This window comes from Rosa chinensis, chromosome 4 (genome assembly GCF_002994745.2).
Source record: "Rosa chinensis cultivar Old Blush chromosome 4, RchiOBHm-V2, whole genome shotgun sequence".
In the NCBI taxonomy this organism is placed as follows: Eukaryota; Viridiplantae; Streptophyta; class Magnoliopsida; order Rosales; family Rosaceae; genus Rosa; species Rosa chinensis.
In genome coordinates this window covers 66,643,137-66,659,059 of record NC_037091.1, presented here as the reverse complement: position 1 = coordinate 66,659,059, position 15,923 = coordinate 66,643,137, and the positions used below count along the sequence as shown (strand labels likewise).

Below are 15,923 nucleotides of genomic sequence, written 5' to 3'. Positions count from 1 at the left end.
ATCGTCTCCGGGTAGTAATTTTGGCCTTTTTTGACTATGAATTAACATATTTTCTGTATTTGCTTTTGCTTGGTACATGAGATGATTAGGGATAGTTGTCAACTATGTTTCATAAATATTATATACTCCATTGCTTTTGCAGTCAATTTTATTGATGGGCAATAACATAACATATGGATAAAACTTGATTGTCAACAAAAATGGTCTTGTTTGGTCATAATTTCAGCTTGCTTTTACGATTGAGCAAGTAGATGCGGACGGTACGTTGTTTATGTAGCATTCAGATTCTCAAACTGGTCATGTCGCAAAACCTCACGGCATGGATTGTGTGATGCAGAAGAAGAGACATATCATGTCTCAAGAGATATATCACCATATGAGAATGGTCTTTGACAAAATGTGCAAGAAAAAACAGAGCCTTTTTTTTTTTTGGTTACAAAGGAGGCCTAAAAGGCCTGAAACAAAAGGAAAAAGAAGAAAATTAGCCCTCAGGCCCTATTCTAACTCTCCTAGCTCTTGGGAGATTGCAAAGATCATCAGTGAAAGCACTAGCAACATGAGGGGGAGGGGCGTCAAAAATCACAATACCGTAGTCATGGCCGAGACTTCCCTTAGCAAGAGCAACACCACAAACAGAGCCTTTTCATTTCATTGAAAACCTTTATCCTAGGAGTATAAACAAATTCAAAACTTGATAAATTCATGACCAGACAGCAAAGTTTATCAGGCAATTCAATAGAATTCTTTCATTTTTCCCATAGAGGTAACAAAACTCTTCTTCGTGTAACAGGATACATCAACCCTTTCGTAAGTGTTCTAAATTTAATTGCTGTAACTTTAATTTCCTATAAACTGAACCAGAATAGGATGACGAGCTTGTGTTAGGCATTTTCTGTGAAAGTGGTGTCCTTCAACTCAATTTCATCTGCGCAAAAGTGGTTGCCAGATCTATTGCCTCGTTTAGATGAGATGCATCTGTTCCCTGAGATTGAAAATTAAAAAAAAAAAAAAATCAGCAAAAATTAAAAGACATATTAAGCACAAAGAAGGAAACAAAATAATACTAAAAATCAACAAGATGGTCGAGACTCAAAAATTCCTCCCAATGAGGGAGAGGGAGCTGGAACTTCAATTGATAGTTCAAATGTTTTATCTGGGCTTTTAGAAATCAAACAATTTTTGACAAAAAATGTGTTAAATATATATATATATATATATATATATATATTTTTTTTTTTTAAATCAATAAAAATCAACCAAACTTCAAAACCTATAGTTAACCAAAACTACCCCTAATATATAAAACATGGATCAACCTCAATTCGTCCTTAACTAGTCCTACAGCATGCAAACGGCAATTTAGATATGATTGTACACATTTCTTGTTTTTCTGATACAGAGATATTGTTTTTACACTTCCCTATGCTTCACCATGTAAACAACCAAAAGTCAAGAGACCCTAACCTGGCCAGTAGCAAGGCCACCTTTTCCTTTACCACCCCTTCCTTTCAGGGGACCCATAGCTGCAGTCAACCACTCTGACACCTCCAATTGCTTGCCTTTGTCTCCTGGTACTCCAGCACACACCACAGCCTTATTTGTTGTTTCATCCATGCTAAAAACCATCGCAGGCATTCCCTGTCCAAATACCACCATGATTTCAAGTTATTTCCCTCAGATTCACAAAAACTTGAATTGGCATCAATTCTAAGCATACTTTGCAGTCCATTTAGTTTAGGAACCACTCTACCGAATCAGACCTATTAGAAATATAACCAATTATAACCCCTTCATACTGAACATACAAATTGATCAAATTCATGGTGCTGGATTTCTCATATGTTTAATGAAAGTAGCAAATTACAACAACCAATCCACATAAGAGGCCAAAGTGAAGAAAGAGGATACCGCTACTGACCTTCTCTATGACTTTACAAACTGCTTCACGAACTGCTGCAGTATCCAAACCAACATCAACATGGGATACACAGAAAGACTTCCCATCTGATGCAGCAACTTCCGCCATCTCCCTTGCAACCTTGACAGCTTTCTGTAAATTTTGCTCTGCAATCTTCTTCTGTGCCTTTCTCACTTTGTTCTGTTGTGTGGGAAGAAAAATTGGTAAGGACACATATACAAAATACAACAAGAGAAATGCATCGGTAAGAAAACATAGAGCAACTGAACAGAAGAAAATAAAATTACCTGAAGTTGGGCAATCTTGTCCCTGATATCAGCTTTCTTAGCCGCTGGAATTTGTGCTGCGTCTAGGCGAGATTTAAAGGAAGCTATCTTCTGTTAAATGGAAAAACCAAAAACAGCAACTCAGACAATTAATGTGTAACATGCTATTAAAGAAAATATATTCTTTGGTCTGCTAAAAGAACAATTTATTATGGTCAAGAACAGGTATGTGTATAAATATAAATATTATATATGTATAATACTTTTCAAAACTTCAACCTTTGCGAAATTATTAGCTCAGTACATAGTTATAATAGCCATACAGACATCAAGATTGACTGACTGAGTAAATATAGCGCTGTTTAAATATATGATGCCACATAGTTTATCTAAAAGACAGTTGACCAAAACTCCATCCAAGTCATAAGGTACTTGCTTCCATAACTGGAAATCAAACAAAACACCATGGAAGAAGAGAACGCAACAGAACTAGGAATGGAAACAAAGCTAAGACCTAAATCAAAACGGACAGACATATTGATACTAAAAACGCAAATAATAAAAATAAAAAAGAAATAAAAAACTAAGCAAAACCTTCTCGAGCAAGCTCTCTTCAGCCTTGGAAGCTTCAATTACTTCCTGCTCAAGTGAATCTGCCAATTTAATTGCATCAAAAGCAGCATTAGTTGTGACAGCAGTTATCCTTCGGATTCCCTTAGCAGTTCCCTCTTCAGATAAAAGGGCAAAGGCCTCAGCTTCACGTGTGTTTGTTATATGGGTCCCTAGAAGTATAGAGAATACAGGTCAGTAGAAAACAAAGCATGCTCCAAGAGCAGCTCATTATTAGGATAGGACATTAACCTCCACAAAATTCTGTTGATATTGATGACCATTCCTCATTTTTAGGGTCAGACAGGAGGTCCTCAACTTTTCGCCCAACAGCCACAACTCTTACTGGGTCAGGATAGACCTACATTAACGCATAAAACTATATATCACCCAAAACAAAACAAAAAATATCCATTTAGAAGATGATAAACTAGCTATGTCATCACTCATCAGTATACCTCTCCAAATACAGCCCTTAAACCATTGATGCGCTCAGCTTCAACCAGGGCTACCTCCTTAACAGAAACATCTAATTCAGCTTTTATTTGCTCATTCACAATTGATTCAATTCTTCTCAACTGTTCAGGGTCCACCGGCTTACCTATTCAAGTTTCACTAGCATTTTAGAAGAATTCAAATGACACAGACAACTTAATCAGCTTAACCCATTGACTAGCTTAAAGCTTTACCATGAGAAAAATCAAATCTCAATTTTTCAGGAAGAACAATGGAACCCTTCTGGTCAACATGACTGCCAAGAACTTCCTGCATTGATAAATGAACAGTTATAGGAACTACATAAACAAACTAATTGCACAAACTTAACATATATAAAAATACAGGTTCTCAATTCTCTAGCTGTTGGGAGTTTGATCATACCCTCAGAGCAAAGTTCAACATGTGTGTGCAAGTATGGTTAGGCGCAATGAGTGTACGCCTTTTATAGTCAACCTGTACAATAGCATAGGAGTTACAACAAGAAGAAACATAGACATAGTTATCACAACTATAACCGGATCACGCAGAATTACCTTACAAACCACTTTGTCACCCACAGAGAGTTTGCCATGCTCTCCAGAGAAGGAACCAATGTGGACAACAAAACCTCCAAAAATTTGAACATTGCGGACTTGAAATGAGCCGGTCTCTCCTTTTAGTGATCCAGTATCAAATATCTATAAGCACAACACATTACATGTTAGTCCAGAAGCACAGAAGCCATCATATAAAGAAAAATATGCCACAGGCTCATAATATTTTGTAGGGCATTCTACAAAAATCCAGATTTGACAGGCATGCAAAGAACTGGAGGCTCAAATAACAAAATCTGCGACTGCTAAAGTAGATAGGTCAGTATTTGGATCTCAAGCAATCCATATATCAGTTTCCAGTCTCAAGGTAGAAGTTCTGCCAACTCAAATAGAAGTAGCAGAAACCAGGTCATATTTTGGAAATTTCTCGACAATTATTCTGTTAAACAGCAAAACAGTTCTAAGATTCAAACGACAGGAAAATAAACCAAATGTTTTGCAATACCTGTCCACCTTGCTCTGCATAGAAACTTGTAGACTCCAAAATAACACCAACTAAGCTGCCAGCAGCAACATTATCCATAAACTCTGAACCAGTGTAAATTGCTTTAATTACACTTTCATGGTCCTGAAGTGGAAAACATAAAGCCCAAAGCATTAATCAACAGGAAATTGATTCAGCATCCTTCCAAAAGAAATTGACAACAATTTGAGCTATGCATGGACTTCAAAGGATTTAAAATGCCATTTCCTTGTACTGTGACCAACAATAGAAGTTATTTTCGGAAACAGAGGAAATGGCACTGAATAACAATCTCGAATACTGAAAAGTGAAGTACAGTGTCACATATGTGGACCAACCTGAAACCAAATATATTTGAAGCTGTCGTCTGTTGCAGCAATTCCACTCTTGTGCAATGAAGCAGTAGCTTCAGCATTCATAACAATGGCACCACCTTCTTCCTGAGAAACAGTTTAAGAACAAGATTTAACATGACTTCATCCACTCGAGATAGCATGACATTGCAAAGTATATAGAAGGATGTGGATGTACAAAAGAGGGATAACACGTGTCAAAAATCCTAGTACCTTATTTTGAGCATTCCTTGATCTTTCTCGAGCCTCATCCATAGCGACATTGAAACCCTCAACATCAACTTCTAATCCCTGTTCCTCTGCCATCAACTGTAGGGAGAAATTATAAGCAAACAGGGTCTTGCATGAGAAATATATCCAACAGAACAGCAATGGATTTCCAAGTACCTGAGTCAAATCTAACGGGAACCCAAATGTGTCCCACAAGACAAAAGCCTCCTGCAGCCACAATAGAAACAAAGTAAGCTGTACTTATTACAGCTGACGATAGTATCAAACATGAGCATTCTCCCTAATCAGTTCAACAAGTATACAGATTTGATATTTGATGTCAAGAGTTGGATTTCTTGCCAAAAATTCAAGGAACTAGAATACGTCTTCTCTGAGTCCAACAAAACCTATTTCAGATATCAGGAATATTGTGAAGGACTTGGTTTTTTTGACACTCCAACTATGAACCAACTAGACACCAGAAGAGACTACAACTTCAGAAACTCCAACAACCTCAGGGTAGTTGAGTGAAAAGCTTTTCCCCCTCTTTAGAAAGAACCATTGTCACAGCAACAACTTTGCAGAGCATAAGATATGAATAGAAAAGGTGAAAGGGTAAAATCAAAATACAATGTACTAACCTGCCCACTAAATGTTTTGCCTTGAACATCTTGAGCTGCCTTTTTGAATTTTTCTATTCCCTGAGAACATTCATCCAATCAACTTTGCGTCACATTACATACAAAGATGATGAGAAAAAAATGAAATTATTTTTGTTCTTTTGTTTTTCACATTAATGTTGCTTTGTTCATCCAATCAACTTTACTTCACATTACGGACAAGGAATTTTTTCCTTAAGGTCTAATACAATTTACATAGATACAACTACTGTACAAATTTGAGGCTACAATACTAATATCCCAAGAAAAAGAAAAACATCATATATAATTAAAATTCAGATACGTACCTTAATTAGAGTCTTGCCAAATGCTTCTTCCTCCTCTTTGATTATCTCCCTAATGCCTGCTTCATGTTGTTTTAGCTCCGGAAATACATCACCCATCAGTGCCGCCAACACCGGTACAAGCCTGGAATTAAAACATCCACAAATATCATATAAACACTGCTTAGAATTCCAAACCAGTAAACAATCTGAACAGACAAGAATTTCCGAACAGCATTTAGTTTTAGACTTCAGTATACAAATATCGATCTTACCCATTGAAAAATCCTTCTTGAGCTTTTAGCACTTCTCTTCCATATCGGACAGCTCGACGGAGAATACGTCTCAGAACATATTCACGACCATCATTGCCTAACAGAAATACAATTTGGGATGTTATGACTCCGTAAAGAAACTCAAACATCTCTCATGGTAGCCACAGAGCACCACAGAGCCATTAATATCATAGGGCCAAATGACCATGAAAAGTAAATGTATAAAGGAGAACAACCACAACCATCAGTTTCATTACCATGTCCAATTTATTGGTTTTCTTTAAACTGAGGGAAGTACACACCCCTGACCTCAACTTTAGCAGAGAATAAGGTAGCAAAAGTGACCATGTATTGCATATTTACCTGGACGGGACCCATCAGCAATGGCAAATGAAAGAGTTCTTATATGATCTGCAACAACCCTGTAAGCCATGTCAACTTTGTCTGTATCATCATCTCCAACTTTCCCAGAATATGGGCGAGCCCCTGTAGCCTACAAAATATAGCAAAAGCAATCTCACTGGTGGATATAGAAAACAACAAAGAGATTGGATGCAGATTGAATTAAAGTGCTTCAACCAAAAATATTGCTTTAAGAGATCCACTGCAGAATTGTCATCTTACCTGCTGAATAGCATCAAATATAGGCATGAAGACATCAGTGTCATAATTGCTCATCTTGTTCTGAAGTACAGAAGTCAATCTTTCAAAGCCCATCCCAGTGTCAACATGCTTAGCAGGCAATGGTTTAAGAGAGCCATCACTTTCCCTATTGAACTGTAGGAAAGTAATCAATCAAAAAGAAAACTACTAGTTAACCTATAACCACAGAAACCATAAAAAGAGTAAATAAAATAAAAAAAACCAACACCTAGATACTTGTAGTCGAGGAAATAGTTAATCCCAATCAAATGCCAAATAAATCATGTATTACAGATTTCACTAAACACTATTGAACATACCTGAATAAAGACAAGGTTCCAGATCTCGAGGCAGGTAGGGTCATCGTAGTTGACTAATGATGCAGCATCCCGGTTACCAACTCTATCATAATGGATCTCAGTGCAAGGGCCGCAAGGACCAGTATCACCCATCTCCCAAAAGTTATCCTAGTTTAGGGGAAAAGAAACATCAATAAAACCGATCAGATGGACCATTTCTAAACCCAATAGGTAAGCATCATAAATGAATGACCAGAAAATTATCGTTTGATCAGTGAAACTGAAGAAACTTACCTTACAGCCAAAAGGCAGTACACGTCCAGGCGGTAGAAACTTAAGCCATAAATCTCTAGCTTCATAATCAGGAGCAAGACCCAGCTTCTCATCACCACCAAAATAAGTGGCATAAAATCGATCTTCTGGCAGCTTATAAACCTGCATATCAATAAGCCAAACAATCAGAGTCAACTATCAGGGTTGCCACAGTTACCAATAACCACGAAAGCTTTAAATCTGGTCACATCTGCTTGCCTGAGTGAGAAGCTTCCAAGCCCATTCAATGGCTTCACTCTTGAAATAGTCCCCGAACGACCAATTACCAAGCATCTCGAAAAAAGTGTGATGGTAGGTGTCTTTCCCTACATCTTCGAGATCATTATGCTTCCCTCCTGCCCTTATACATTTCTGCGTGTTGCATGCTCTAGTCAGCTTGCTTAGCCCAGTATTCGGGTCCGCCGTCCCCAAAAAAATGGGCTTAAACTGGTTCATTCCTGTTCATCACAGTCATTTGAACTTCAATTCTCCGCTAAATAAATGCAATTCTCACTTCTATTGTCCAAACAATGATTTAAAATTTCAGTATTCCTAATCACATCAGTTTAACACATACCCCCACTAAAACCCTAAAACTCACCGGAAAAGAACTAGTTCAATCAATAAATAAACTATGATAAGTGAAACAGAGTAGTCTAAAAATCGAAATGAGAATCGAGAGATGACGAACCAGCATTAGCAAAGAGAAGAGTTGGGTCGTTGTGGGGGACGACCGGGCTTGACTTCCAGTACTCGTGTTTCTTCTCATCCCTGAAGAACTCGAGGAAGGTGTCCCGCACGCGCTGTGCCGGCCACTCTAGTCCTCCTCCCTGAGATTCGACGCCGGGCATCTTGGGACGAAACGACGACGTTGCGATTGAAGCCAAGTGCTTGGCGGTGGTGAGGGAGCGATTCCGATTCCGATTCCGAGGGAGGTGTGACGGCGCGAAAGAGAAAGGGTAACGTCCGAGTAGAAGAAGAGGGTTGAACGCTATCACTCCTTTCCCAAGGAATCCACTCATTCACTCGCTTCTCAACATTTGGGTTAAACCGGTAACGCCGACCTTTTTGTTCGTTAGAATATATGCACTCTTTTCTACCAAGTGGGCTTCGGAATATATAAATATACTTTTGGGCCGAGTTTACACACTGGTCTGGGTGGACTGTTTCAAATCGAAAACGGATCAACCGTACATATTTGAACCGAATGGACAAAGGGCCTCGCAGGGACAATATGCCATGCCACCTTTGTTGGTTCGACTCAGCTTTTTTTCCAAGTTTAGTGTTGCAGACAACCAGTTTAGTTCAACTAGATCTGTTAAACTAGTTCGTATAAGATTGTGGATTAGGATGACTAAAAAACTCTTAAAAGAAAGCGCATTTAGAACAAGTACGTTTATCCAAAATTTCATATTACAAATCTGTGGATGATGATTCACTTCGATATTCGGATATTTTTGATGCATAGTTCAAGACGTGCATTATGCATGGTTTAATGACAGGAACCGTGTTTTGACTGAGACATGCATTTTGGTAGAAATGAAAGTGAAGCTTCTTCATTCTCTCTGAAGTTTTCAAAGACCAAGACTCAAAACCAGCCATTCGATCTTTACGTGTCCACCACTACTCTATCTAAAAGCCCTCTTTCTTATTTCATCTCTTTTGCATTGTTTATTCTGCTTCACATCAAATAGAAGCATTACTTGAGTTTGTCATTTTATTTTATTTTATTTTATTTTATTTTATTATATTTGCTTCAGTTTTCACCAGAGAACACGGTTCTTTACTGCTACTCAATTAATCTCTCTTCCAAGCTCAAGATTTTTGGAGTGCTCGTGCGATATGAGCGTTCAAGATTTCTGGGTGGTTATCTTTGTCATTGGCTTTTGCTTCCAGCCACCAGTTTTGAGCTCTCAGAACCTGACGTGCCATCCAAATGATTTGAAAGCATTGGAGGAGTTCATGGGTGGTCTGCAAACTGTCATTGGTGGTTGGGCCAAGAATTTCTCTGATGATTGCTGTAAATGGGCAGGTATTACTTGCAACTCTTCGTTCTCTCTTGGATTGGATGATTCTGTTGATACTTATAGAGTGGTTGAGTTGGATGTTTCGAGTAGAAAACTAATTGGGAATCTCTCTGAATCTTTGGGAAATTTGGAACAACTTAGAGCCCTCAATCTTTCTCACAACTTCCTTAAAAACTCACCTCCTGCCTCACTGTTCCAATTGCCAAATTTAGAGTACTTAGACTTGAGTTCTAATTACTTTTCTGGCCCCATTCCAGTTGATATTAATTTACCTTCACTTCTGTTCCTTGATATCTCTCAAAACTTCTTGAATGGTTCTATTCCACAAAGGATCTGTGCAAGTTCTACTAGGCTTCAGGTACTGAACTTGGCTGTGAACTACTTGTCTGGTACTCTACCACCAAGTCTTGGAAATTGTAGTTCCTTGGAGGACCTCTGTCTCCTCACGAATAATCTCTCTGGTGGTGTACCTGAGGGTATATATCGGCTGCAAAATCTGACCAGATTGACCATTCAAGATAACAAGCTTTCTGGGCCGCTGAGCAAAGATGTTGGTAACCTGATTAACCTTAATCGTTTGGATATCTCAACGAATTGGTTTTCAGGGTCTATTCCCGATGTTTTCCACAGCCTTGGAAGATTACAGTATTTTGTTGCTCATTCCAATAATTTCAGTGGTGGGATACCTCCTTCCTTGTCAAGTTCCCCAACTATCTCTTTGCTTAATGTGAGAAACAATTTATTGGAGGGTCCAATTGATCTAAATTGTTCAGCAATGACAAGTTTGGCCTCTCTTGATCTAGGTTCAAACCAGTTTGATGGGGAAATTCCATCTAATCTTCCCTCTTGTCCACATTTGAATAATATAAATCTTGCCCGGAACAACTTGAGTGGCCAAATACCTGACAGCTTCAAGGATTTTCATACTCTCAATTACCTCTCACTTTCAAACTCCAGCCATTCTAATCTATCATCTGCCCTTCAAATTTTACAGCAGTGTCAGAATCTAACTACTTTGGTTCTCACCATGAACTTCTATGGTGAAGAATTGCCTGCTGATCCAAACCTTCATTTTGCAAAGTTGAAGGTTCTCATTATTGCAAACAGTAGGCTCACAGGTTCATTACCCCAGTGGTTGAGTAAGAGCAGCAGATTGCAGTTATTGGATATATCCTGGAACTGCTTGGAAGGTACAGTTCCAGCTTGGTTTGGCAATTTTACTAATCTCTTCTACTTGGACATATCAAACAATTCTTTTACTGGGGATATCCCGAGAAGCTTAACTGGACTACAGAGCCTCATTTATTGGAATGTTTCCAAGGTTCAGGAACCTTCCCCTGATTTTCCTCTTTTCCGGAAAAAGAATGTAAGTGCAAGGGCATTGCAGTACAATCAAGTTTGGAGCTTTCCACCGACGCTGGCACTTAGCAACAATTATTTGAGCGGACAGATCTGGCCAGAGTTTGGGAACCTGAAATCCCTTCATGTATTTGATTTAAAATTCAACAATTTATCTGGATCAATTCCAAGTTCTCTTTCTAATATGACCAGCTTAGAGGCTCTGGATTTGTCTCATAACAAGCTTTCAGGAATAATACCCAGTTCACTGACTCGTCTCAGTTTTTTGTCCAAGTTCAGTGTTGCATACAATCAATTAGAGGGGGCGATTCCTAGTGGAGTTCAATTTTGGACCTTCCCAAATTCAAGCTTTGAAGGGAATAGTCTCTGTGGTGACCTTGCTCCTCCATGTCCATCAAAGGTGAATACTTCTCCCGTTCAAACCAGAAAATCAAGACTAGAATTAGGAGGAGTTTATATAGGAATAGCTGTGGGATTTGTATTTGGAGTAGCTTGTTTTATTGTAACAGATAGATATGTATGGACTTGGCATTTCTAATTTCTGTTACCCTATTCTTCCTTGTGGAAGGGGTTAGGTTAGGTGATGCTGGCTCTGAAATACAGTAGTTTCTTTCATTCTGTAAAATTGCTGTAGGTTTCTTCTTTTATGGTTTCTGTTGGAATTTGTGGCTTTGATACACTGTTGGAATTTGGTGCGGAAGTGTTTGGTTGTGATGGGCTGGGACAATAAACATAGGACTCGAGTTTTTGGAGCAAGTGTTTGAGAAAGAAGGAGGAGTTTAGTGGGACAATAACTTTGGAGTCTTCTTCTTGATACTTCTTCTTACATGACTGATTACGAGATTATACCACATTTTTATAGAACTTGTAAGCCGACATTGTGGCTTACCATTACCACTGACATTTGCTTATGTGGTTAATCGTTAATCACACATTTATACACAACACTAAAACTCACTAGATGTATAATTACATGATCATTATGGATTAATCTAGACCAAGTACTTCAGAACATGTTCTAGACTGATTTAGATAGCTAGAGAATGATTTACAAAAGTCCAACGCGCATTACTGTTTTTTCCTCATCTTCTTTTTTCTCTTACAATCTTCTCGTATGATGTTTTCTTTTGCAACTAAATTCATTACAAATTTTTTACGGTCTTGTTTTCTCTCTTCCATCCCACTACAAGTTGGTTATCCCTATTTATTCTTCTCTCCCTTGTATTCATCTATGTGAATCAATCAATTTAAACATACCGATTAGATCGATCGATGACTTGATTGGTAACAAACGGTACTTACAGGTTGTCCTTGGTAATGACTGAGGTGGATGATTTTGAAATAATTGAAACTAGAACAAAAAAGATGAAAATTCAACCCGAACTCAATCGGTGATCTTCCTGAGTCTCACATCCAATCCTAAGAATCCTCAACCTAACCCAAATTTAACTTTTCAGTCCCGATCTCTCTTGTTTATGCCGCTGACCCAGACTTTGTCAAGGTCTAGTGTCTCTAGTTCCTCGTAGAAAAGTGTTTCCGCCGAATTTAAAAAGCACTTGTAGATGTTTTACAAGCAATCCCATACATCTAGCTGGGCATCCAAAATCGAAGTCCCGGTTGACAGGACCCACCCCGAATTCCACCCTAAAATTCGAAGTGGCCCTGCGGGACCCACCTTTAAAGGAGATTTACCAAAAATTTCGGCATAACCTCCCTTAAAAAATGGATAACCCAAAATCCTGCGGAAAACCAAAATTCACTTCTAAAAAAATCCAACCACAACACCTGGAGCCACCCTGCTCCCAAATTCAACCAATCTCATCTCAAAGCTAACAACATCATACATAATCTCCGAAAGGTACAAGTTACTACAATCACCAAAGTTAGGTCATAGACCTCAAATATAATTCATACAAGTTTGGGTTACATATCCCTTAGTAATCAGAGCATTCTAGGAATATAAGTTTAACATAGAGTACAGTAGGCTAAATAAATAACCTACAAAATATGATGACGGAAGCGGATGCGGTCACTATGGCTCACTTCAGAACGCCGAGCAGCAACACTGAAAACTGGGCATTTGAAACCGAAAGGCCCAGGGAAAAGTATATAAAAACGTTAGCGTGAGTGGACAAAAATAAAAGATTTTTAAACCAAATGGATTTTATACTTTCCCATATTTATTTCTTTAAAATACCCGATGCATGCAATGATTAACAAAAAATAATATAAGAGGAGTTCCGCTCTTGAAAGCCGACTAGCCCCGCTAGTTACAAACGAATAAAAGAAAAGGTTAAAACTCTGATACTCAAAGAAATAGAACCAGCCCCGCTGGCCAAAATAAATCGGACTAGCCCTGCTAGTCGAAAATAGTATAAAGAGTAGGGGAAGACGATAGTTATACGAGTGAGCCACCCAGGCTCGGGTGATAGCCTCCCAGGCCAAAATACTCCCATTACTCTAGTAATATGCCCTTCCGCCACTAATTGTAGCGATAGGATACTGGGCTTCAGAATTACTATCACAGAGACAGTAATCAGCGCCACAAAGGCGGAAGATCAATGCTAGGAATGATAGTAGTCACCCTAAGTATGGCATAAGAAACCCGAAAACCAAGTAAAACCACAAATACATAAAGCTTCCCCATATCCCGTAAAAGAATTTCCCATGACGTGTCCCACACGCCAAGATAGTCTAAAGTTCGAAATAAATAGGAGATTAATCAGTATAAAGATTTACTCCATCGAAATCTCATTAAAAATCACAAATCACCGAATATAAATAAAATGTAAATAGTATAAATCCGGAAATCCCATCAGAGATAAATAAATAAAGGAAAATAAGCATAATCCAATGACGTGACCCCGCACGCCATAAAACCTTCAAATATTCAAATAACCAAACCCTTCCTGAAATTAACCATATACTCAGGAAATTAATACTATAAACAAATTATAAGCTCGGAACCAATTAAATAAATGCATGCATCATTATTTGAAAAATAAAAGTCCACTCACAATATATGCTTAATCCTGACGTCGCTCGGTATTTTCCTCGTATGGAGACTCCTCTCGTCCTGTACGAATAACATTCATAAATATATATAATGCACAAGACGGAATTTTAACTTTACGATACTTATAATTGGAAATTCAAAACATCCCCCTTCCTAAAATCCGACTCCTCAACACTCTACAACATCCATCCTTAATACTCCAACATTAATCTTTCATCGATGTAATATTTAAAGTGAACTCGAAAGGAATTCGGCGATCGAATTCGCGAAAATCAATAATTAATCAATTAAACTCAATTCGTAATTCCTCCGATTTCCACCAAACTTCATGCATTACATTCTACAATCATTATAGGGTATATGGGATTAAAACTACAATTAAATCACAGCTCTACGTGCCACCACGCGCCGGTGACCACTACCTCCGATGACCACCAAATTCTGGCACTAGCATCTACACAACAGGCCCAACAATTTTCCCAATTACAACATAATCCAATTTTACCTCGGAGTGGCCGAATCAAACAGGTGAAGAAATCCCCCGAAACCTCAAGAACCCTAGAAATGAGAAATCGTTAATTCGACCTCTACAATGCAAATTGGAAAGAACTACCTTAGGGGAAATGATCTCCATAAAAAACCGAACCTTCGATGCTAACCTGGTGGTCGGAGGTGGCCGGAAATCGGCGAAATCCCAAAACTGCAACCGGAGCAATCCTTGCTTCGATCCGAACTTTCACGGCCAAAACTCCAAAATCCTAGGTCACTAGTGTCAAGAGCGGGTTGAGGCGCTCTTGAGGTGACCGGTTGCACGCCGGTTGGTGGCCGGAAAGTGAAGAATCGAAGGGAAGAGGAGAACCCGAAGAAAAAGGGAGAAGAGTCGGGGGAGAGGAGAGAGAAAGAAGGGTGGGTTTCCGGTTTTGGAAACCTACCCGGGTAACTTTCTATATTTATCCAAATTTTATTATGAATAGTAACTTCTGTATTTCACTCATAACTTTTGCATACGAACTCCGATTTTTACGTACCACATATGCATGCGCTCGGTTTAATGTCCTCTACAACTTTCATGAAGAAAATTTTCTCAAATTATTAACTCATAAAAAGTCAATTTTTAACCACCCTCTAAACGTTAAAATTATAACCGCGAACGGTAACCATAAAGAATTTCATGTAACTCAGTAAAAAGGGTATATCAGATGTGGGGTGTAACAATTCACCCCCCCAAAAAAAATTTCGTCCTCGAAATTTACATACCTGTTAGAACAGATGGGGGTACTGTCGTCTCATTAGATCTTCCGGTTCCCAAGTTGCTTCCTCCACCAAATGATTACTCCACAGTACTTTAACTAAAGGTATTATTTTGTTTCTAAGGACCTGATCCCTTCTGTCGAGTATCTGGATCGGTTCCTCCTCATAAGTAAGATCCTCCTTCAAATGAATGGGCTGTTCTTCTAAGACATGAGAGGGATCAACAATATACTTGCGGAGCAGGGACACGTGGAAGACATCATGGATCTTGGATAACCTCGGAGGTAGTATTAATTTGTATGCAACTGGGCCAACTCGCTCTTTAATCATAAAAGGTCCAATGAATCGAGGACTAAGCTTCCCCCGCTTTCCAAATCTTACAACGCCCTTCCAAGGGGACAATTTCAAGAACACCCAATCACCCTTTTGAAATTCCAAGTCTTTCCTGCGGTTATCCGCATAACTCTTTTGTCTACTCTGAGCTGCCCTGAGTTTCTCTTTGATCAACTTAACTTTTTCGGTGGTAATCCGCACAATCTCTGGACCTATGAGCTTTCTTTCTCCCACTCCATTCCAACATAAGGGAGTACGGCACTGTCTTCCATAGAGAGCTTCGTAAGGAGCCATGTCAATACTGGAATGATAACTATTATTGTAAGCGAACTCAATCAATGCCGTTAATTCGACCTCTACAATGCAAATTGGAAAGAACTACCTTAGGGGAAATGATCTCCATCAAAAACCGAACCTTCGATGCTAACCTGGTGGTCGGAGATGGCCGGAATGGCCGGAAATCGGCGAAATCCCAAAACTGCAACCGGAGCAATCCTTGCTTCGATCCGAACTTTCACGGCCAAAACTCTAAAATCCTAGGTCACTAGTGTCAAGA

The 15,923-nt window shown here is 38.9% G+C and overlaps 3 protein-coding genes across 3 annotated transcripts; 1 reads left to right on the top strand and 2 right to left on the bottom strand.

The window, feature by feature from the left end:
• Positions 1–611: 611 nt before the first annotated feature.
• LOC112197506 (alanine--tRNA ligase) lies at positions 612–8,455 on the bottom strand. The gene is made up of 23 exons (XM_024338220.2): positions 8,073–8,455; positions 7,601–7,839; positions 7,364–7,504; positions 7,091–7,237; positions 6,753–6,905; positions 6,492–6,621; positions 6,129–6,225; positions 5,878–5,998; positions 5,552–5,611; positions 5,088–5,138; positions 4,914–5,009; positions 4,686–4,787; positions 4,330–4,452; positions 3,825–3,968; positions 3,673–3,744; positions 3,483–3,558; positions 3,252–3,394; positions 3,046–3,154; positions 2,779–2,966; positions 2,206–2,295; positions 1,919–2,098; positions 1,465–1,638; positions 612–982 (listed from the first exon to the last, which is right to left on the bottom strand). Exons 1-23 carry the CDS (start codon positions 8,401–8,403, stop codon positions 911–913), a joined length of 3,039 nt encoding a protein of 1,012 aa, XP_024193988.1. The 5' UTR covers positions 8,404–8,455; the 3' UTR covers positions 612–910.
• Positions 8,456–8,923: 468 nt separating this feature from the next.
• Positions 8,924–11,538, top strand: LOC112200866 (phytosulfokine receptor 1). Its single transcript, XM_024341872.2, has one exon. It carries the CDS (start codon positions 9,224–9,226, stop codon positions 11,303–11,305), a length of 2,082 nt encoding a protein of 693 aa, XP_024197640.1. The 5' UTR covers positions 8,924–9,223; the 3' UTR covers positions 11,306–11,538.
• A 3,505-nt stretch (positions 11,539–15,043) lies between these two features.
• LOC112199811 lies at positions 15,044–15,661 on the bottom strand. The gene has a single exon (XM_024340772.1). It carries the CDS (start codon positions 15,659–15,661, stop codon positions 15,044–15,046), a length of 618 nt encoding a protein of 205 aa, XP_024196540.1.
• Positions 15,662–15,923: the final 262 nt, after the last annotated feature.